The 23221-nt window shown below is 38.3% G+C and overlaps 2 protein-coding genes across 2 annotated transcripts in view; both read right to left on the reverse strand.

The window, feature by feature from the left end:
* Window positions 1–23221, reverse strand: part of LOC114658479 (signal-regulatory protein beta-1-like) — a 239528-nt gene that overhangs the window by 86804 nt on the left and 129503 nt on the right. The window lies entirely within an intron of this gene.
* The window catches only part of LOC114659716 (signal-regulatory protein delta-like), a 40925-nt gene that overhangs the window by 11207 nt on the left and 6497 nt on the right, over window positions 1–23221 (reverse strand). The window contains exon 3 of the mRNA XM_028812342.2: window positions 972–1100. Coding sequence (XP_028668175.1) covers window positions 972–1100 — 129 coding nt within the window. The remainder of the gene's footprint in view (window positions 1–971; window positions 1101–23221) is intronic.

Genomic DNA, 23221 nt, shown 5'->3' on the forward strand with positions numbered 1-23221 from the left:
TCATTCACGTGTTTGTTAGTTTAACGAAATGCAGTTTGAAAACGCGTTAAGGTTTTCAAAAATGAATGCTGAGCCAACTATTTTTTTTGAACAGTGCATAAATGAAGTATTCAGACCCCGTCAGTTTTTCACATTTTGTTATGTCACAGCCTTGTGCTAAAATCATTCAATTTTTTCCTCTCATCTAGTGGGATTTGATACCCTAGAACAGGGGTGGGCAAATTCATTCCTGGAGGGCCGCAGTGGCTGCGGGTTTTTGTTCCAACCCAGTTGCTTAATTAGAAAACAATCCTTGCCAATAATTACATTTCATGGCCTGTTAGTGCTTTAAATCTGCTATGTCAAGTCATTCTCATATCCTAGATTTTTTTTCCATTCTAAGGATATCATCCAAATACTTTGAAGTGTAAAACCGATGGGTAATTCTCAATCCTTCACTTTTTTCTCTTCTCTTTCCTTCCAAGTATTTAATTAAACCAAATAGTGCACGATAAATACACACAGGTGTAAAGGGTAACAAGCAAAATGGATAACTGCTGGTTTCTTTTGTCATTTGCATCTTATTGCTAATAAGGAGCAATTAAAAACCAAGAATGCAGCTCTTTAAGACTTAAATAAGCAATAAGGGTTCAAAATCTTAATGAGGGAGATAACTAAAATGAAGCAGAAGTGTTTCTAGAGCAATAAGTGCTTCTTATTAAGCAATTGGGTTGGAACAAAAACCTGCAGCCACTGCGGCCTTCCAGGAATGAATTTGCCCACCCCTGATCTAGAATATCAAAGCAAAAACTGGATTTGAAGTATTTTTACAAATTTATTAAAAATAAGGAAAAGAAAAGAAAAGAAATATATCACATTGACACCTAGCAGTGCTTTAAATGTTGTGGCTGGTTAGTGTCTCTATACTGTATGTGTGCTGTTTTGTAGGCATCATTCACACCCAAATGTCAAAGAGAGTAGTTTTCTCTTACCCTGAGCTCTTAAGAAACAATAATGGATTAGGACTCCAGCCAGAATCACGCAGATGCAGACGGCCACAGATATGTGTGGGATAAATGAAAGTTTATCTTTGGCATCTTCTCTGCTCGAATTCTGATTGCCTGCCAAAGAAAACAAAGAAGAATTACAGCGCCACTGTTTGCGTGCAGGTCAAAAATTCACTCATTTGCAGATATTACTTAGATAGATAGATAGATAGATAGATAGATAGATAGATAGATAGATAGATAGATAGATAGATAGATAGATAGATAGATAGATAGATAGATAGATAGATAGATAGATAGATACCATTTATACTCACAGTTAAGTTCTACTCGCGCATGAGTCGGGGCTTGATTTTACTGTATAATTTCCTGTATTTAATAATGTCGCTCGTATAAGTTGAATGTGGAAAACTCACGCTATTGGTCCAAGAGATTATGATATGCTAACGCCCATTGTGCCTACATGACCACACGGTAATACCCAAACTATTCCTAAGCGACGTTTGCACTGTTTTGTGTTTTTTGCATCTCACATCATCATATACCTTTATCGTAAGAGCACCCCTCATCTACAATGGAGCATTTGATTAAAAGAAAATATGAAGCTGGTTTTAAATTAAACATTGTTGAAGTTGTGAAAGAAACTTGTAACTACGCTGCTGGAACAGAAGCAAGAAGATGTAAAAAAAAAAAATTGTTATATTTGTCAATGGGCGTATAAGTTGGTGTCTGATTTTATGATAGATAGATAGATAGATAGATAGATAGATAGATAGATAGATAGATAGATAGATAGATAGATAGATAGATAGATAGATAGATAGATAGATAGATAGACAAAAGACACTATATAATTTCTTCTTCCTCCCCCTTCCCCTTACTTAATAAAAAAGCATAATATAATTTATTTAAGCATTTTATTTTATTACGCTAATAGGCCATCTGTTCTTATTTTTTTCACTTGTCAGACAGACCCTAAAGAAAGAAAGGTCATCTTTCCTGTGTCAAATAGACGCGTTCCTAAAGAAACTGGAAATTTTCCTGGGTCAGCTTACTGCACCGTCTTATGACAGACGCCTGCATGAATAACCTGCAGTTAGAGCAAAACGGCTTTGTCAGCTATTATCCCTAAGTAGCTTGCAAGCAGTTAATTTTTCCTTGACAATAGATAGATAGATAGATAGATAGATAGATAGATAGATAGATAGATAGATAGATAGATAGATAGATAGATAGATAGATAGATAGATAGATAGATAGATAGATAAGTTTAGTTGGCATGATAAATAGATAGGTGTTCTTGATGAACTCCTTTTAATGTCACTGTCTCGCTTTACTGTACTATTGTCTATTTTGAGTGAGTGGGTGACGATAGTTGGAGCGAACCAGAGTCACATATACAGCAAATGCTACCATTATTGCTACCCCTCTGTCTAATTCCAGCAACATCATCCATCTAGTACTCATTTGGTCTGATTTGGGTTTTTAGATAGATAGATAGATAGATAGATAGATAGATAGATAGATAGATAGATAGATAGATAGATAGATAGATAGATAGATAGATAGATAGATAGATAGATAGATAGATAGATAGATACCTGGTCAGGACGCCCTTCTGATGGAAGGACAGGGGAGAGGACATGTCTACAGCAACACTTCCCCCGGAAAACGAGAGGGCAGACCTTAGAGTTTTGTTATATAGTAGACTCCTAATCCCATTTTTATTTTTTATCATAATCAGAAAATGTTGAACTTAAAAATAAAATGTTTAAAAATACGCATCAAATGGAATAAATGCAAGCAAGTTAACGCCCAAATTAAAAGATTAATGCTGTCAACTGGATAAACAAATGTGAGAAAGGGTCCAATCACACTAACACCGGAAAGCTACTCCCTTGAGAAGCCTCATTTTCATTTGTTTCCATTTTCAGCTGTCTTAAAGCAACACCTCCTACTGTAAATGAGGAGCACTTGAAATCCCCGCAAAACAAATATAGAACTGTGTAACCTGGGGCAGTTTTGCTGCATGTCGTCACTCATGATATTTATTTACAGAAATCTGAAGTATTAAAGGGGAACTTCATCTCTCTATGCACTAAATCTAAAAGAAAATGTTGGAATTTAGTTGTATCTGGCCACTTACCAAGATTATATAAAGGAGATGTGATTTATGGCAGATTGCGTTCCCCTCACTGCTGGCTAGAAACCTGGTGTGCAATGAGGAGCACTTGAAATCCCCGCAAAACAAATATAGAACTGTGTAACCTGGGGCAGTAGAACTGTGTAACCTGGTGTGTAAATGAGGAGCACTTGAAATCCCCGCAAAACAAATATAGAACTGTGTAACCTGTGATTTATGGCAGATTGCTTTCCCCTCACAGCTGGCTAGAAACCTGGTGTGCAATGAGGAGCACTTGAAATCCCCGCAAAACAAATATAGAACTGTGTAACCTGGGGCAGTTTTGCTGCATGTTGTCACTCATGATATTTATTTACAGAAATCTGAAGTATTAAAGGGGAACTTCATCTCTCTATGCACTAAATCTAAAAGAAAATGTTGGAATTTAGTTGTATCTGGCCACTTACCAAGATTATATAAAGGAGATGTGATTTATGGCAGATTGCGTTCCCCTCACTGCTGGCTAGAAACCTGGTGTGCAAATAAAAGCATAGCCTTTGTGAACAGTTGGGAGGATTTTTGGGAAAGGCTCTGGATTTTTCAAAAGAGATGGTCATCATCCTAACTGGAGGGGATCTTTTATATTATCTCAAAATATGGCAGCAAAACTGCCTGGCTGACTGATTAGAGCACCATCCAGGCCACACTCGTGTGATCTTAAATCACAGGCTGTTGTTAATCCCACCTGTTACTTTCCTGAAGCTGTTACCCATAATCCCTGTTATGGGGCATTGTGATATAGTGGGTCCGCGGCTCTAAACAGATGGCCAGTTTTAAAACAGATTCCAGCACAATTCTAGTGCTAGTCTACAGACCACCAGGGCCATGTTCATTGTTTATGACTAAATTTGGCAGCCTTTTATGTGATTTGGCTATGAATTATGATCACATAATGCTGAAGGAAAATTTTAATGTACACATTGATGTGGAAACTGACACTTTTAGTAAATGTTTTACTTACTTCTTAAATTCAGTACGATTTTGTCAGATTGTCAAAGGTCCAACTCATACTAATAACCACACATTAGATTTTATTATAACTTACAAAGTTGAAATTCAAAATTTAAACATTATTCCATTAAATGAAGTTATTTCCGATCACTACTTAATTGCGTTTGATTTGGTTCTGTCCTTACCAATACACTCACAGATTAAAACAAAGACAGTGTGACATCTAGATTGTATTTCTGCCTCAAAATATATTGATACTTTGAGTAAGTCAAGTGTAATTGTGGAAAACCATTTAGATCAGTTAACATCACATTATAATGTGGCATTGAGAGATGCTGTGGATGCAGTGGCTCCCCCTAAAACAAAAGTAAACAAAGCACATAGAAACTCACCCTGGTTTAATGAAAACACTCAAGCTCTTAAATTAGAGTGTCAAAACTGGAACGCAGTTGGAGAACAAAAAAGCTGCAGGTCTTTCAGATTGCATGGACAGAGAGTGTTAAAAAATATAAAAAAGCTCTCTTTAAAGCTCGCTCAGACTACTATTCTAAAATAATAGACAGCAATAATAAAACATCCTTGGGTATTGTTTAGAACAGTGGTTAAATTAGCAAAAGGGAATTCAGATCTCCAGTGCAGAATAGCAACAGATGTTAGCAGCACAGACTTTTTGAACTTCATTAATGAGAAAATTAAAAATATAAGATCCCAGATCTCAGCATCACAGTACAAACCGCATACTAGCCTTGCAATCCCTGTCTCACATTGCATTCAACACTTTAGAAATGTTAACCCTGTAACAAAGCAGGAAGTCTTGAGTTTAATTTCTAAAATGAAACCCACTACTTGTTTCCTAGATCCAGTGCCAACAAAACTAGTAAAAAGCGCAATGGATGTTCTTGCAGCACCTATTCTTAACATTATTAATAGTTCATTATTGCATGGCACAGTACCTGATGTACTAAAAGTGTCAGTCATCAAATTATTACTTAAAATGTCAGACCTAGACCCACACATACTTAATAACTACAGACCCATTTCAAATTGACCCTTTCTCTCTAAAATACTAGAAAAAGTAATCTCAAATCAGCTTCAGTCATATCTAATGGATCACAATTCATTTGAAAAATTCCAATCTTTTAGACTTAAGTGCAGCATTTGACACCACTGGCCATTCTATTTTACTGCATAGGCTAGAAAATAATGTTGGGCTTGCAGGCACTGTCCTTGCCTGGCTTAGTTCTTATTTATCAAATAGATTCCAATATGTACAGAAATGTGCTGACAGTACTCCATCATTATACAGAGAAATTAAATATGGTGTCCCGCAAGGCTCAGTACCGGGACCTTTACTGTTTTTGCTTTACATTCTTCCACTGGGATCTATCATTAGAAAACATAATGTTAATATTCATTTCGATATACTCATTTTGTTTTTTTTTTTATATACCATATTTATCTCCTTGGCACCCTGCCCGGGACTGGTTCCTGCCTTGTGCCCTGTGTTGGCTGGGATTGGCTCCAGCAGACCCCCGTGACCCTGTGTTCGGATTCAGCGGGATGGAAAATGGATGGATTGATGGATATTTATCTCCAGGGGGAAACTGTTGTTTTGCATGACCTTTGGGGGTCAGAGTGCAGGGTCACACATTGTACAATTCCACTGAAGCAATATTCATTTGTACTTGTATTTACAGTATATCAATGCTTGAAGAAAGAACCTGGATAACATACCTTTGTATAATAAATTTTATGCCCCGTTATGACCAAAATGTGTTTGATGTATATATACATATACTAGCAAAATTCCCGGGCTTCGCAGCGGAGAAGTAGTGTGTTAAAGAGGTTATTAAAAAGTAAAGGAAACATTTTAAAAATAACGTAACATGATTGTCAATGTAATTGTGTTGTCATTATATATATATGTAAATATGTGTATATATATATATATGTGTATATATATATATATATATATGTGTGTATATATATGTGTATATATATATATACGAGCTGTATATACCCGGCGTTGCCCGGGGCAGAAGTAACCTAATCGGTCAAACACTTACATATATACCAAAGTAAACCTAATCGGTCAAACAGTTACATATATAAAAAAACCGAACCTAATCGGACAAACAGCTTCATATATACAGAAGCGAACCTAATCGGACAAACAGCTAATCTATATACATAAGCAAACCTAATTGGTCAAACAGTTACATAAATACAAAAGCAAACCTAATCGATCAAACAGCTTCATATATACAGAAGTGAACGTAATTGGTCAAACAGTTATGCATGTGCAGAATGATTTTACAAACATTATGCGTGTTAACAATCATTAAAAAGAAAAGATTGAGGAACTGTTCTTCTATATGTGATGAAGCCACTAATAAAACAGATTTTTTTCAGGACCCAGCTGTTTCATAACTAAACTACTGCCACCCCAAAGTAATGCCTAATAGTGGTTTTTGGGGGTAGCTGTGGAATAAAAAGGGTGTTTTTTAGTCAGTAAGAATCTGACACTACCGTTCAGTACGGGCTGAAGGGTGCCTATGTAAGGTTTTACATCCTTCCCGTATGGAAAAAAAAAACATACTAAACTTTTTTTTCATCATTACAGATAATCTCAGTCAAATCGAAGTACGCATTCTCAATTTATTTTTATCTAATTTTTACTTTTTCACAAAGCTATCCCATGCCAATTTGTATGAATAAACTTTTGGTAGAGAGTTAGCAAAAGTTTATTCATGCACATATTTTAATACGGATAATCTATCTCTAATCAAGGTTCTCATTTTCATTGTAATTTAAAATAATAATAGATACTCATTTTTTTCTTCTGTTTTAGAAAAACCAATCTATGCCACCTACGTCTTCGTCAAGTCAGCTTCATCCAGCTTCATCACATATAGAAGAAGAGTTCCTCAATCTTTTCTTTTTAATGATTGTTAACACGCATAATCTTTTTAAAATTATTCTGCACATGCATAACTGTTTGACCAATTACATTCACTTCTGTATATATGAAGCTGTTTCATCGATTAGGTTTGCTTTTGTATTTATGTAACTGTTTGACCAATTAGGTTTGCTTATGTATATAGGATTAGCTGTTTGTCCGATTAGGTTCGATTCTGTATATATGAAGCTGTTTATCCGATTAGGTTCGCTTTTTTTTATATATGTAAGTGTTTGACCGATTAGGTTTACTTTGGTATATATGTAAGTGTTTGACCGATTAGGTTACTTCTGCCCCGGGCAACGCCGGGTATATACAGCTCGTATATATATATATATATATATATATATATATATATATATATATATATATATATATATATATATAGCAAAATACCCACGCTTCGCAGCGGAGAAAGTAGTGTGTTAAAGAGGTTATGAAAAAAAAAGGAAACATTTTAAAAATAACGTAACATGATTGTCAATGTAATTGTGTTGTCATTGTTATAACTGTTGCTGTCTTTTATATATATATATATATATATATATATATATATATATATTATATATATAATATACACACACACATAAACATTTATATACATATACATATATATACATATCTACATATACACATGTACATATATATACACACATACATAAACACACACATAAGACTTACTGAGTGAAACGGGCTTTCATTGACAATCATATTACGTTATTTTTAAAATGTTTCCTTTTTTTTTCATAACCTCTTTAACACACTACTTCTCCGCTGCGAAGCGCGGGTATATTGCTAGTATATATATATATATATATATATATATACACATATACACACATACATGCAGTTTTAATAACACAGAAATCAATATAAACATTAACATCATTATCATATGAGAATATGAAGTAATATATAAGAAGCACATTTCATATAAATATAAATTATTAAACAGTAAAATCTTCTTCTGTAATTTGCTACCGTGGCAATTTGTGTGTCTGTCCAGGATTTTAAATCACCTGTAGCTTGCAAACCGTTTCACCTATTGACTTGAAATCTGGTACACATATAGTACGTCACGTCTGCTATCCGCTTTATGGGTGATGATTGTATTACTCTTTTTATCTTTATTTTATTTTATTGTACAATCAACTCCTATCTGCGCACACCAGGGCGGCCGTGGGTGGATGCGTATGGTGTATTTACTCGATGTTATCGTGCATTGCGCTGTCACTGGTATTTTGATAAAAGAATTTGAACAACATATAAGAAGCGTATAAATTATTAAACAGTAAAACATTAACATTTAAGAAGTAAAGTTACATTAAGTACTACTGCTGTGCCTTCGGGTATACCTCATTTTTTGTTTGCCCATTACATGCTTAAATGTATACATTTTTTGGTGCACCTACCCGAGAACACGCGACATATAACCGAGCGTGGGAGAAGCATGGATTTTAAACACGCGTTGAGTTGATCTGCTGGTCTCCCTCGTGGAATAACTGGTAATGTTTGACTAAAATCTACAGCGAGTAAAACGACATTAGCTCCTATTTTTTTTTTTACGATCTCTGAGATGTTGCTTTTTTCGGTTCAAGGCTTCATATGCTCTTTTATGTTGTATGGTGTACTTATCCCAAACCATCATCTTTGAATGTTGCAAGACTTTCGCCTTGTATGTAGATCGGGGTAATTACATTCATTGCATTCCTAGTCTGAATCACAATGTGATTGTATGGGTGGTTACCTGGCACTGTAAGGTTGCCACCCGTCCTTTAAAATACGGAATCGTGCTGCGTTTGAGAATGAAATTGCACGTCCCGTTTTGAATCAATACTGGACGGGATTAATCCCGTATTTTTTTTATCATTTTTTTTTTAAAGCAGCGTCTCATGCAAATCATCCCACACGCATTTTATGAAGATGCCTCCTTTCCTACTTTTGGTTGGGTAATACTTGATGTCATCGTTAGTTTGATTGGTGTTTTTAACTGTCCAGTGAGTAGGGCGTGTCTTTCAACCGTAAGCAGATTTTTTGCACTGGTATCACTGACCTCGACGACGGCGACGTTATACGTCAAAAATAAATTACGATAAATGACGATTTTAGCGATACTTTATTACGACGGCGGCTACATAGAAATGATCAAATAAAAACAAAAAAATCAAATAATCATTCTACATTTTCAAAACGTCGAAAAAACGACGGAATGAAAAAAAGGCCCACCCGACGACCCACCCATTCCATTTTTATATATATAGATGTGTGTATATATATATATATATATATACACACATATATTATATATATGTATGTATATATATATATATATATATATATATGTATGACAGCAACACTCATAACAATGACAACACAATTACATTGACAATCATGTTACGTTATTTTTAAAATGTTTCCTTTACTTTTTAATAACCTCTTTAACACACTACTTCTCCGCTGCGAAGCGTGGGTATTTTGCTAGTATTATATATATATATATATATATATATATATATATATATATATATATATATACATATACACACATACATGCAGTTTCAATAACATAGAAATCAATATAAACAACATTAACATCATTATCATATGAGAATATGAAGTAATATATAAGAAGCACATTTCATATAAATATAAATTATTAAACAGTAAAATCTTCTTCTGTAATTTGCTACCGTGGCTATTCGTTTGTCTGTCCAGGATTTTAAATCACCTGTAGCTCGCAAAACCGTTTCACCTATTGACTTGAAATCTGGTACACATATAGTACGTCACGTCTGCTATCCGCTTTATGGGTGATGATTGTATTACTCTTTTTATCTTTATTTTATTTTATTGTAGAATCAACTCCTATCTGCGCACACCAGGGCGGCCGTGGGTGGATGCGTATGGTGTATTTACTCCATGTTATCGTGCATTGCGCTGTCACTGGTATTTTGATAAAAGAATTTGAACAACATATAAGAAGAGTATAAATTATTAAATAGTAAAACATTAACATTTAAGAAGTAAAGTTACATTAAGTACTACTGCAGTGCCTTCGGGTATACCTCATTTTTTGTTTGCCCATTACATGCTTAAATGTATACATTTTTTGGTGTACCTACCCGAGAACACGCGACATATAACCGAGCGTGGGAGAAGCATGGATTTTAAACACGCGTTGAGTTCATCTGCTGGTCTCCCTCGTGGAATAACTGGTAATGTTTGACTAAAATCTACAGCGAGTAAAACGACATTACCTCCTATTTTTTTTTTTTTACGATCTCTGAGATCTTGCTTTTTTCGGTTCAAGGCTTCATAAGCTCTTTTATGTTCTATGGTGTACTTATCCCAAACCATCATCTTTGAATGTTGCAAGACTTTCGCCTTGTATGTAGATCGGGTAATTACATTCATTGCATTCCTAGTCTGAATCACAATCTGATTGTATGGGTGGTTACCTGGCACTGTAGGGTTGCCACCTGTCCTTTAAAATCCGGCAATCGTGCTGCGTTTGAGAATGAAATTGCGCGTCCCGTTTTGAATCAATACTGGACGGGATTTATCCCGTATTTTTTTTATCATTTTTTTTTTAAAGCAGCGTCTCACGCAAATCATCCCACACGCATTTTATGAAGATGCCTCCTTTCCTACTTTTGATTGGGTAATACTTGATGTCATCGTTAGTTTGATTGGTGTTTTTAACTGTCCAGTGAGTAGGGCGTGTCTTTCAACCGTAAGCAGATTTTTTGCACTGGTATCACTGACCTCGACGACGGCGACGTTATACGTCAAAAATAAATTACGATAAATGACGATTTTAGCGATACTTTATTACGACGGCGGCTACATAGAAACGATCAAATAAAAACAAAAAAATCAAATAATCATTCTACATTTTCAAAACGTCGAAAAAAACGACGGAATGAAAAAAAGGCCCACCCGACGACCCACCCATTCCATTTTTATATATATAGATGTGTGTATATATATATATATATATATATATATATATATATATATATATATATATATATATATATATGTATGACAGCAACACTCATAACAATGACAACACAATTACATTGACAATCATGTTACGTTATTTTTAAAATGTTTCCTTTACTTTTTAATAACCTCTTTAACACACTACTTCTCCGCTGCGAAGCGTGGGTATTTTGCTAGTATTATATATATATATATATATATATATATATATATATATATATATATATATATATATATATATATATATACACACATACATGCAGTTTCAATAACATAGAAATCAATATAAACAACATTAACATCATTATCATATGAGAATATGAAGTAATATATAAGAAGCACATTTCATATAAATATAAATTATTAAACAGTAAAATCTTCTTCTGTAATTTGCTACCGTGGCTATTCGTTTGTCTGTCCAGGATTTTAAATCACCTGTAGCTCGCAAACCGTTTCACCTATTGACTTGAAATCTGGTACACATATAGTACGTCACGTCTGCTATCCGCTTTATGGGTGATGATTGTATTACTCTTTTTATCTTTATTTTATTTTATTGTAGAATCAACTCCTATCTGCGCACACCAGGGCGGCCGTGGGTGGATGCGTATGGTGTATTTACTCCATGTTATCGTGCATTGCGCTGTCACTGGTATTTTGATAAAAGAATTTGAACAACATATAAGAAGAGTATAAATTATTAAATAGTAAAACATTAACATTTAAGAAGTAAAGTTACATTAAGTACTACTGCAGTGCCTTCGGGTATACCTCATTTTTTGTTTGCCCATTACATGCTTAAATGTATACATTTTTTGGTGTACCTACCCGAGAACACGCGACATATAACCGAGCGTGGGAGAAGCATGGATTTTAAACACGCGTTGAGTTCATCTGCTGGTCTCCCTCGTGGAATAACTGGTAATGTTTGACTAAAATCTACAGCGAGTAAAACGACATTACCTCCTATTTTTTTTTTTTTTACGATCTCTGAGATCTTGCTTTTTTCGGTTCAAGGCTTCATAAGCTCTTTTATGTTCTATGGTGTACTTATCCCAAACCATCATCTTTGAATGTTGCAAGACTTTCGCCTTGTATGTAGATCGGGTAATTACATTCATTGCATTCCTAGTCTGAATCACAATCTGATTGTATGGGTGGTTACCTGGCACTGTAGGGTTGCCACCTGTCCTTTAAAATACGGAATCGTGCTGCGTTTGAGAATGAAATTGCGCGTCCCGTTTTGAATCAATACTGGACGGGATTTATCCCGTATTTTTTTTATCATTTTTTTTTTAAAGCAGCGTCTCACGCAAATCATCCCACACGCATTTTATGAAGATGCCTCCTTTCCTACTTTTGATTGGGTAATACTTGATGTCATCGTTAGTTTGATTGGTGTTTTTAACTGTCCAGTGAGTAGGGCGTGTCTTTCAACCGTAAGCAGATTTTTTGCACTGGTATCACTGACCTCGACGACGGCGACGTTATACGTCAAAAATAAATTACGATAAATGACGATTTTAGCGATACTTTATTACGACGGCGGCTACATAGACACGATCAAATAAAAACAAAAAAAATCAAATAATCATTCTACATTTTCAAAACGTCGAAAAAACGACGGAATGAAAAAAAGGCCCACCCGACGACCCACCCATTCCATTTTTATATATATAGATGTATATATATATATATATATATATATATATATATATATGACAGCAACACTCATAACAATGACAACACAATTACATTGACAATCATGTTACGTTATTTTTAAAATGTTTCCTTTACTTTTTAATAACCTCTTTAACACACTACTTCTCCGCTGCGAAGCGTGGGTATTTTGCTAGTATTATATATATATATATATATATATATATATATATATATATATATATATATATATATATATATATATACATATACACACATACATGCAGTTTCAATAACATAGAAATCAATATAAACAACATTAACATCATTATCATATGAGAATATGAAGTAATATATAAGAAGCACATTTCATATAAATATAAATTATTAAACAGTAAAATCTTCTTCTGTAATTTGCTACCGTGGCTATTCGTTTGTCTGTCCAGGATTTTAAATCACCTGTAGCTCGCAAACCGTTTCACCTATTGACTTGAAATCTGGTACACATATAGTACGTCACGTCTGCTATCCGCTTTATGGGTGATGATTGTATTACTCTTTTTATCTTTATTTTATTTTATTGTAGAATCAACTCCTATCTGCGCACACCAGGGCGGCCGTGGGTGGATGCGTATGGTGTATTTACTCCATGTTATCGTGCATTGCGCTGTCACTGGTATTTTGATAAAAGAATTTGAACAACATATAAGAAGAGTATAAATTATTAAATAGTAAAACATTAACATTTAAGAAGTAAAGTTACATTAAGTACTACTGCAGTGCCTTCGGGTATACCTCATTTTTGTTTGCCCATTACATGCTTAAATGTATACATTTTTTGGTGTACCTACCCGAGAACACGCGACATATAACCGAGCGTGGGAGAAGCATGGATTTTTAAACACGCGTTGAGTTCATCTGCTGGTCTCCCTCGTGGAATAACTGGTAATGTTTGACTAAAATCTACAGCGAGTAAAACGACATTACCTCCTATTTTTTTTTTTTTACGATCTCTGAGATCTTGCTTTTTTTCGGTTCAAGGCTTCATAAGCTCTTTTATGTTCTATGGTGTACTTATCCCAAACCATCATCTTTGAATGTTTCGCCTTGTATGTAGATCGGGGTAATTACATTCATTGCATTCCTAGTCTGAATCACAATCTGATTGTATGGGTGGTTACCTGGCACTGTAGGGTTGCCACCCGTCCTTTAAAATACGGATTCGTCCCGCATTTGAGAATGAAATTGCGCGTCCCGTTTTGAATCAATACGGGACGGGATTTGTCCCGTATTTTTTTTATCATTTTTTTTAAAGCAACGTCTCATGCAAATCATCCCACACACATTTTATGAAGATGGCTCCTTTCCTACTTTTGATTGGGTAATACTTGATGTCATCGTTAGTTTGATTGGTCTTTTTAACTGTCCAGTGAGGAGGGCGGGTCTTTTAAGTAGAGTCTGCAAAGTGTTGGCACTGAGGTGTGGCACCCGCTGCAGTATGCGTCCCTTATTTTTTTGTATTAAAAGTGGTAACCCTACCTGGCAGGTAACACTTATGTTTGGTCATGAAGTCATCTAAAATCCGCCACGTGCCCTCTTTTAATTGTGAGAAGCAGATATATATAGCCAAATTCTCGCGCTTCGTTGCGGCGAAGTACTGCTTTTAATTTTTTAAGAAGAAAAGAAAACCTTTTTAAATGGATCGAAAATATACCAATAACAATTTGTTAAGGATCTGTTTTTTTTGTGAACCTCGCTTTTCACAGCTGTCGTGCTACGGCGTGTGTTTCGTTTATTTGACAGTATGTAGATTGTGCTAATTACATTCATGGCAATCGTTTTCTGAATCACAATCTGACTGTATGGGTGGTTACCTGCCAGGTTACGCTTGTGGTTGGTCAGGAAGTCGCCTTACATCCGCCACGTGCCCTCTTTCTGTTCCCAGAAGCTGATCATAGAATGGTTTTAATAGTTTACTTTCAAATAATGCAAAGAGTATGCGACACGTGTTTCTCCCTAATTCAGGCATACACACTCACTGCATCCCCTCTCGGGAATCGAATCTCTATCGTCAGCGCCGGAGTTGAAGCCCCTAACGTTGCGGTCAGCAAGTCGGCTAACATCCGCCATGTGCCGTCTTTCAGTTGCGAGAAGCAGATCATAGAATGGTTGGAACTGTTGCCCCTAACGTTGCGCTACGGCGTGTGGTTCGTTTATACCTCGTGTCTTCTCATTAAAGTTTTATCTTGCGAATATGTTATTGCAATCCGCAGCGGGAGCGTTTCTATAAACTTAATTTAAACTTACATTTTACACCGTGCTTTGTTTCCCTTATGAAGATGCTTGTATGCTTCACTCGCTCGCTTCTTATTGTTTCGCTCCCTTCTCAATTGTTTAATGAATTTTTTGTTCTTCACTGTTTGCGGCTCTTCCTTCATTTCTCCCTACTGCGTTCACAGTCTTTTCACGTGATTACGTGGGAGGCGTGATGACGTGACACTCAACTCCGCCTCCCACGGCCATCGAGCTGCCGTCCATTACAGTATATTGTCAAAAAAGAGGTTCCAGTTATGACCATTACGCGTTGAATTTCGAAATGAAACCTGCCTAACTTTTGTAAGTAAGCTATAAGGAATCAGCCTGCCAAATTTTAGCCTTCCACCTACACGGGAAGTTGGACAATTAGTGATGAGTGAGTCAGTCAGTCAGTCAGTCAGTCAGTCAGTCAGTCAGTCAGTGAGTCAGTGAGGGCTTTGCCTTTTATTAATTAGTATAGATTTACTAGGGGGCAAAGCCCCCTGCTCGCTTCACTTGCACACAATGTGGCGTACTTCGCGTCTCTGCCGCTCATGTTGTGAAGCGGGGGGGTGGGTTGGGGTTGGGGGGTCGAACACATGCTAAGGAGATGTGGATGGATAAGCTGCTGGCTTGCTGCTACCGAGCTGTGTGTTCTTCTTGTCTCACTGTGCGTCGATCTTTTAAATGCTTGTACAGCACCTGTCCTTTTGTCTCACTGCTTTGTCTTGCGGGATGTCAAAGTGACTTCTGAGAAGATCACCTCTCGACCCAAGTTTTTTTTATTATAATAGAGAGATATATAGTATACCAGTAACGGCGCACTGCATGATAACGTGCAGTGAATACACTTGATTTGAGCATTCATAGTATTCATCCTCTTTCTCTGTATGTTTATCATTCGTTTGTTCAGAGGTTGATGCACTTGTTGCTTCCTGAGCAGCTCTTCTTTACTCCACCCTAGCGGCCCACTGCCTCTCCTTTCGTCGGCATCCTTTCGCATTAAACCTGATTAATTAGTTTTTGTGTTGCAATTACTTAGTATATTTTCTTTAATTTTTCACTTAATCTGGCACTTCAATCTGCCTCAAGAATGATTAGCGAAGGTGGTAGAGAATGAGAACGGCGCCCGTACGCATGCGCCGCATGGCCACCCTGCAGTGCGCTGCCGAGAGTTGATTCTACAATAAAATAAAATAAAAATAAAAAGAGTAATAAACTCATCACCCCAACATCGGATAGTAGACATCACGTAGTATATGTGTACCATATTTCAAGTCAATAGGTGAAACGGTTTGCGAGCTACAGGTGATTTAAAATCCTGGACAGACAAACGAACAGCCACGGTAACGTATTATAGAAGAAGATATATCTCATGTCATTTTCTAACCCACTTAATCCAGATCAGGGTCACACTTTGGATCTGAAGCCTATCCCAGCTATCATAGAGCACAAAGCAGGAACAAACCCTGGACAGGGTAAATTAGCCATTGCTAAGTCACCTAACCTGCATATCCTTGGTCAGAGGGAGGAAACCCCTGCATACTTGCAGAGAACATGCAAATTCCATGTAGAAAAGACCTGAGATGTGAATCCGTCTTCTTACTGACAAGCAAGAGTGCTTATCTATGTTAATTGACAAAACACATGGATTGCTGTGGTCGTTGCTTCATATACAGGAACATCTGCCCACTGTGATCTGCATTTGTGGCATGTCCTGTAGGCAGAAGCTGAAATTCTACCACACAGAAAAAAGGAAGTGTGTGGGCATAGGCATGGGTATGTGCTGCTGGAAGAAAGCCAAGGCTGTCAGAGATATGGAAGTCTTCCCATACGGAAATCTTTGTTCTTCATTAGTGAGACTGTGCTGCTTGATATCGAGTTGATTTCTTTACATAAAATTGACTGATGGACTTGTGCAAATAATCTGGGACCTTCTTTGATGTACAGTATAAAAGGGCAGGATCAGAATGCAAAAGTTTGAAAAGACAACAACCAGCGGCTTCATGCTATGTCAGTTTTAAATGAGGATCCCACAGCCAAGTTTAAAGAGTGGCAGCGATAATTAAAAGTCAGAAACTCTAACACAGGAGAAGGACCACAAAATGGGTGCCAGATGTCAGCTCAGGCTTTAAAGTGGCCACACTCTGACTAAGCAGATGTAGTCTTATACGGGACACTTATCCCAAGGACGTGGAAACTCTATGCAGAAATACATTATTTTATGTAATCGTGCCATTAGTAACAATGTCGACAAGAGTGGTGGCGACAACTGCGAGGGGCTACAGAACTGAGTGGGCCATGATGCAAATCGGCTCCCTGATTCTAGTGTCCCACTGCCCACCGCAGGACAAAAGAAGCCTCTCACCTGAGTCAGATTTCAGTGGCTGACCGAGTGGTCATTGTAAAGATGTTGCCACACACGAGGGCATGGGAGGCAGCTAAAGGGCTTGAATGAGGGTAATTCCGCACCAGACCAGGGGGTGGCGGAGTGCACCAACCCCTTCTCTCTTTCCTCTGTAGACCAGTTATGGGAAATTCCCGATGACATCACTTCTGGCCCCCGGCCTCGATGACCTAATTTCCAAGACCGACTCTGCTGACCTCACTTCTTCTGCCAGACCATAAAACCGCCTTTTTGTTTCCTGCAAATCAGGTCTGTTTTGAACTCAGTGTGGACACAACTGCTTGAATCTTTGGCATTTTCGAACTCAGCTTACATTATATGGGGTAGCTAACCCCAAAACTCTTTGTGGCATTTGTCTGTTCTTTTGATAATGTCTAAAATTGCTGAGAAATTACTTACTTATGAGCAATGACATACCAAGACTGACTGAAGGGTCTTGCTATCCCATCCACTTAACAGTGACTTATGCGTCAAGCGACTTTTGCAGGTGTCATTAATGAATTTTCCAACTGCGAATGTTTGGAGGTAATATGCTGACTCAGTAGAGAAAGTAAATAAAAATAATGATTATGACTGGAAGATGCGGAGGTCGGGTACAGGCCGAGGTCAATACCAAAAGTCAAAAACCATCACTCATCAAAACCTGAGCACCATCAAGAAAAAACTCAAAGCAAAGATTTGTCAACCAGGAGTAATAAAAATAAGATTTGATCAGCACAGCTATTAGGAGATCTCCATCATAGCTCAGATACCAAAGGACTATCAGATATCAAATGACATCACAAACAAGTACAGTGCATCTGGAAAGTATTCACAGCTCATCACTATTTCCACATTTTGTTATGTTACAGCCTTATTCCAAAATGGATTAAATTCATTTTTTTCCTCAGAATTCTACACACAACACCCCATAATGACAACGTGAAAAAAGTTTACTTGAGATTTTTGCAAATTTATTAAAAATAAAAAAACTGAGAAAGCACATGTCCATAAGTATTCACAGCCTTTGCCATGAAGCTCCAAATTGAGCTCAGGTGCATCCTGTTTCCCCTGATCATCCTTGAGATGTTTCTGCAGCTTCATTGGAGTCCACCTGTGGTAAATTCAGCTGACTGGACATGATTTGGAAAGGCACACACCTGTCTATATAAGGTCCCACAGTTCACAGTTCATGTCAGAACACAAACCAAGCATGAAGTCAAAGGAATTGTCTGTAGACCTCCGAGACAGGATTGTCTCAAGGCACAAATCTGGGGAAGGTTACAGAAAAATTTCTGCTGCTTTGAAGGTCCCAATGAGCACAGTGGCCTCCATCATCCATAAGTGGAAGAAGTTGGAAACCACCAGGACTCTTCCTAGAGCTGGCCGGCCATCTAAACTGAGCGATTGGGAGAGAAGGGCCTTAGTCAGGAAGGTGACCAAGAACCCGAGCTGCAGAGGTCCTCTGTGGAGAGAGGAGAACCTTCTAGAAGGACAACCATCTCTGCAGCAATCCACCAATCAGGCCTGTATGGTAGAGTGGCCAGACGGAAGCCACACCTTAGCAAAAGGCACATGGCAGCCCGCCTGGAGTTTGCCAAAAGGCACCTGAAGGACTCTCAGACCATGAGAAAGAAAATTCTCTGGTCTGATGAGACAAAGATTGAACTCTTTGGTGTGAATGCCAGGCGTCACGTTTGGAGGAAACCTGGCACCATCCCTACAGTGAAGCATGGTGGTGGCAGCATCATGCTGTGGGGATGTTTTTCAGCGGCAGGGACTGGGAGACTAGTCAGGATAAAGGGAAAGATGACTGCAGCAATGTACAGAGACATCCTGGATGAAAACCTGCTCCAGAGCGCTCTTGGCCTCAGACTGGGGCGACGGTTCATCTTTCAGCAGGACAACGACCCTAAGCACACAGCCAAGATATCAAAGGAGTGGCTTCAGGACAACTCTGTGAATGTCCTTGAGTGGCCCAGCCAGAGCCCAGACTTGAATCCTATTGAACATCTCTGGAGAGATCTTAAAATGGCTGTGCACCGATGCTTCCCATCCAACCTTGTGGAGCTTGAGAGGTGCTGCAAAGAGGAATGGGCGAAACTGGCCAAGGATAGGTGTGCCAAGCTTGTGACATCATATTCAACAAGACTTGAGGCTGGATTTGCTGCCAAAGGTGCATCGACAAAGTATTGAGCAAAGGCTGTGAATACTTATGTATATGGGATTTCTCAGTTTTCTTATTTTTAATAAATTTGCAAAAACCTCAAGTAAACTTTTTTTCACATTGTCATTATGGGGTGTTGTGTGTAGAATTCTGAGGAAAAAAATGAATTTAATCCATTTTGGAATAAGGCTGTAACATAACAAAATGTGGAAAAAGTGATGCACTGTGAATACTTTCCGGATGCACTGTACATCGCCGAGAATTCTGGGAATTGTTCCCAAGTCATCAAGTGAAACAGCAAGTCTCAGAATGGCATTGAACTTTTGATAGAACACAGTTACACCAAAACAGACTTCAAATTCAGAATCCTTGGTATTGCAAATCCCACATTCAATAGGTTAAGACTGATAATAATGAAATAATAAAAAGTACAAAACATGTATGCAAATCATAACAGGTATATTATGTGAAATCAGTGTTAGAGTAAGATGAGACCAGTTATTGCCTATTGTTCTGCCGAAGATACACCAACTGATCTTTTTCCAAGCCTCAAACAATACAGAAGAATCAAAACCGTAATTCAGAAAATCGGGAACGAATAACACCAACAAGTGCACAGTCGCCCTTTTTAGTTTATCCAATGTATAAGAAATCTGTGCATAATATGACCCTTTATAGGGTTACGCCGATGATGTCACACAAGCCCACTGCTGGGGAATTGTGGGACGTTGCCTTGGCAATGACTGACGTGAAGATCACTAAATGGCTCCGCCCATCAATAGTCAAAATGGTTCCATGAAGAGATATTGTAAAATGATAACTTTCTCATAACAATGAATAATCAAAAAAGAGATCTCCTTAATAGCTTTTTGATTTTTCCTTGAGAACAATGTGATCAGTAAAAAAATAAAAGGGAGACATTGTCTTTGGTCTCCTGCTTCTCACATTTATATCCTGAGGAAAAAAAATACCCCGGTGGTCTCACAAGGGTCTCCTCTTGAGTTTCAGCAGAGATCTCAACAAAGTTACACAAAGGGCTCAAATCTGACAAGTAGCATGTTGACATTTGATTTTCAGGTTAGGTCAGGTTGGGGAGCAATCACTGGTACAGCGCGTTGTCGCACACAACGAAACAGCTTGGGATCCTGGTTGGCAACCCCCCAGGCAGAAACGCGGTCCAGTCCCAATCTCAGAAAATGACCCTGTATCTGCAGCAGCTAGGTGTTACGTGGGCGCACCCTTGGCCTGGTCCAGGTGCTTGGGTCCTCAACAATGAGGGTCCTGTGAGGTGGATCACCCTCAGGGAATCACACTGACATGGCCGTAGTGCCGTAACTGATGCTCCCTCGCAATGCAGGTAATGTGCCTCATTTGGGACTCCATAAGCAACACAAAGTCAAATCAATGGTACCCGAGGATTCTCTAAAGAGACAAAGGTCACTGGATAGCGTCCATGTCTCACAAACAGGGAGCACCAGGACTCTAAAGACTTGGACCTTCATCCTTTTGCATAGATATCGGGAATGCCACACACCCCTTTCCAGCGACCTCATGACCCCTCATGCTCCCCCAATCCATCTACTGACTTCATAGGAAGAGTCACCAGAGACATGAATGTCACTGCCATGGTAATAAACCTCTCAACGAGGTCAACACTCTCTCTGCAGACAGACACACTGCTGATGGCCGTGCCCAAGAGGTCATTAAATGCCTGGATGTTGGTTTTTTATCCAGGACACTAGCAAGCCCATTTCATTTTGTAATTTGAAAATTGTGTGTTCAGTAATATGTGGGGAAATGTATGGACAATAGTAATAAATCTACTAACTAATAAGGTAGGCAAGATGACACAGTGGCTAAGACTTTGGACCTCCTGCCCTGTGATTATGTGTATAAATCCCACTGCTGACACCATGTAACTATGAGCAAGTCACTTCACCTGCCTGTGCTCCAACTGGCGAAACAAAAGAAATGTAACCAATTGAATCTTAAATATTGTAAAACCCCTTGAATAAAGGTCTCAGTTCAATAATAAGTAAGTAACAGGAAGTCTTGGAAGAGATTACAATAATATTAGAAAGAGATCTCACAAAATATCCCAGGACTTTCAAACCAAATTCTCAATTTTGACTCCTTTTACCTCAGTCGTATCTCGTGTCTCCTTTTTGTCTAAAGCTGTTTCTCCTCAAGAATTCTAAGAGCAACATCTGTGACAACGCTGATTTTTAAATGAAACATAAATGAGAATCTCTGTAAAGTCTCAGGAGCCATCAAAGATCAACCTTTGGTCTGTAACATTTTCTTATGGGTTATCAGGAACAAAAATAGGACAAAATAAATGCCTGATTCATGTTCCACGACCTCAGAAACCTCAGAATAGTCACCAAGAAAGTCCCAAAATCTCATTCTGAAAGTGGAAAATAAACGAATAAAGAACACCAGTATCTGCGTCACATGATGCTTAAAGGATTTTTGGTTTTATTTGGTTTGCAGTGTTATAAAACACAACCTGATAATTCTTTGGGCTTGGCTTGAAATGTAAAAAACAATAAATAAATAAATAAACACCAATAATGTTTTGCATTTCAGTTGAAATGATAACATAATATGTGTTGATAATGATTTGTATTTGGTCTGTAATGTGTGATGGACAACACACATGTGCAGGCGTCCCAGTCAGGATGGGTTCTGATTCCTTAATGGGCTGGGAGGCCAGTAGGATGGATGGACAGGGGGAGACAACCTGACAAGGCTACAGGCTCCCCCAACACAATAGATGGCAGCCTTCCAGGGCAACACACTGGCAAGGTATGCTGGGAACTGAAGTTCGATAGAGCGGTTTTGTCGTGGTGCCACCAGGGGGTGTTGCAGGGATATGTGATCCCTGCTCTCTGGGGCTTCCAATTGATCCTGAAGTACCTCCATCGGGCTATGCCCAGGTACCGGAAGCACTCCCAGGTCCAAGATAAAAGGAGCCACCCTGCCACATCCAGGTGAGTCGCAGTCAGGAGGAAGGAGGACAAAGCTCGGCTGGAGGTGTGAAGGAGAGGAAGGAAGGAAATAAGAGCCTGGAAATTCTGGCTGTTTATCAGCATCATGCAAGGTAAGGAAGCAAAAAATACATTTTTCATTTAGATTATATATAGTGAGGGACCATCAGATGTCCCTACCTTGATGGGTCCTGCTCCATTAACTAGCCTGGAGGCCAAGAGAAACAAAGCACAGCTGGGAGCAGTGATATTTAGGATAAGGTAGCAAGAAGAGGCTGTAGCAGCAGCTACTCCATGGTTGGAATTCTAGCAACCGTGGAGCAACACCCAGGATGGACTGTGGAACAGATGGCCTACTATGGGCAGTACGTTCCCCTTTACACACAATGTTAACATCCCATCTGGAGGGCCCCAGTGTGGCAATCCTCAGGGTAACATGGGAGTTGTGGTTCCAGGGATCTACCCTGCCAGGCTCTGTGGGGACCTGGAAGTGTTTCCCACGGTAATAGATTGAGTACTGGAAGTACTCCTAGGTCTAGAGTTAAACAGGACCCCCCACCTCCCAACCACTTGGTCAGAATCGGGAGGAAGCAAATGAGACTTCATGGGAGATGAAGGAGGAGAAGCTTCATGCCTATTGT

The sequence above is a fragment of the Erpetoichthys calabaricus genome, chromosome 10 (genome assembly GCF_900747795.2).
Source record: "Erpetoichthys calabaricus chromosome 10, fErpCal1.3, whole genome shotgun sequence".
Classification (NCBI taxonomy): domain Eukaryota; kingdom Metazoa; phylum Chordata; class Cladistia; order Polypteriformes; family Polypteridae; genus Erpetoichthys; species Erpetoichthys calabaricus.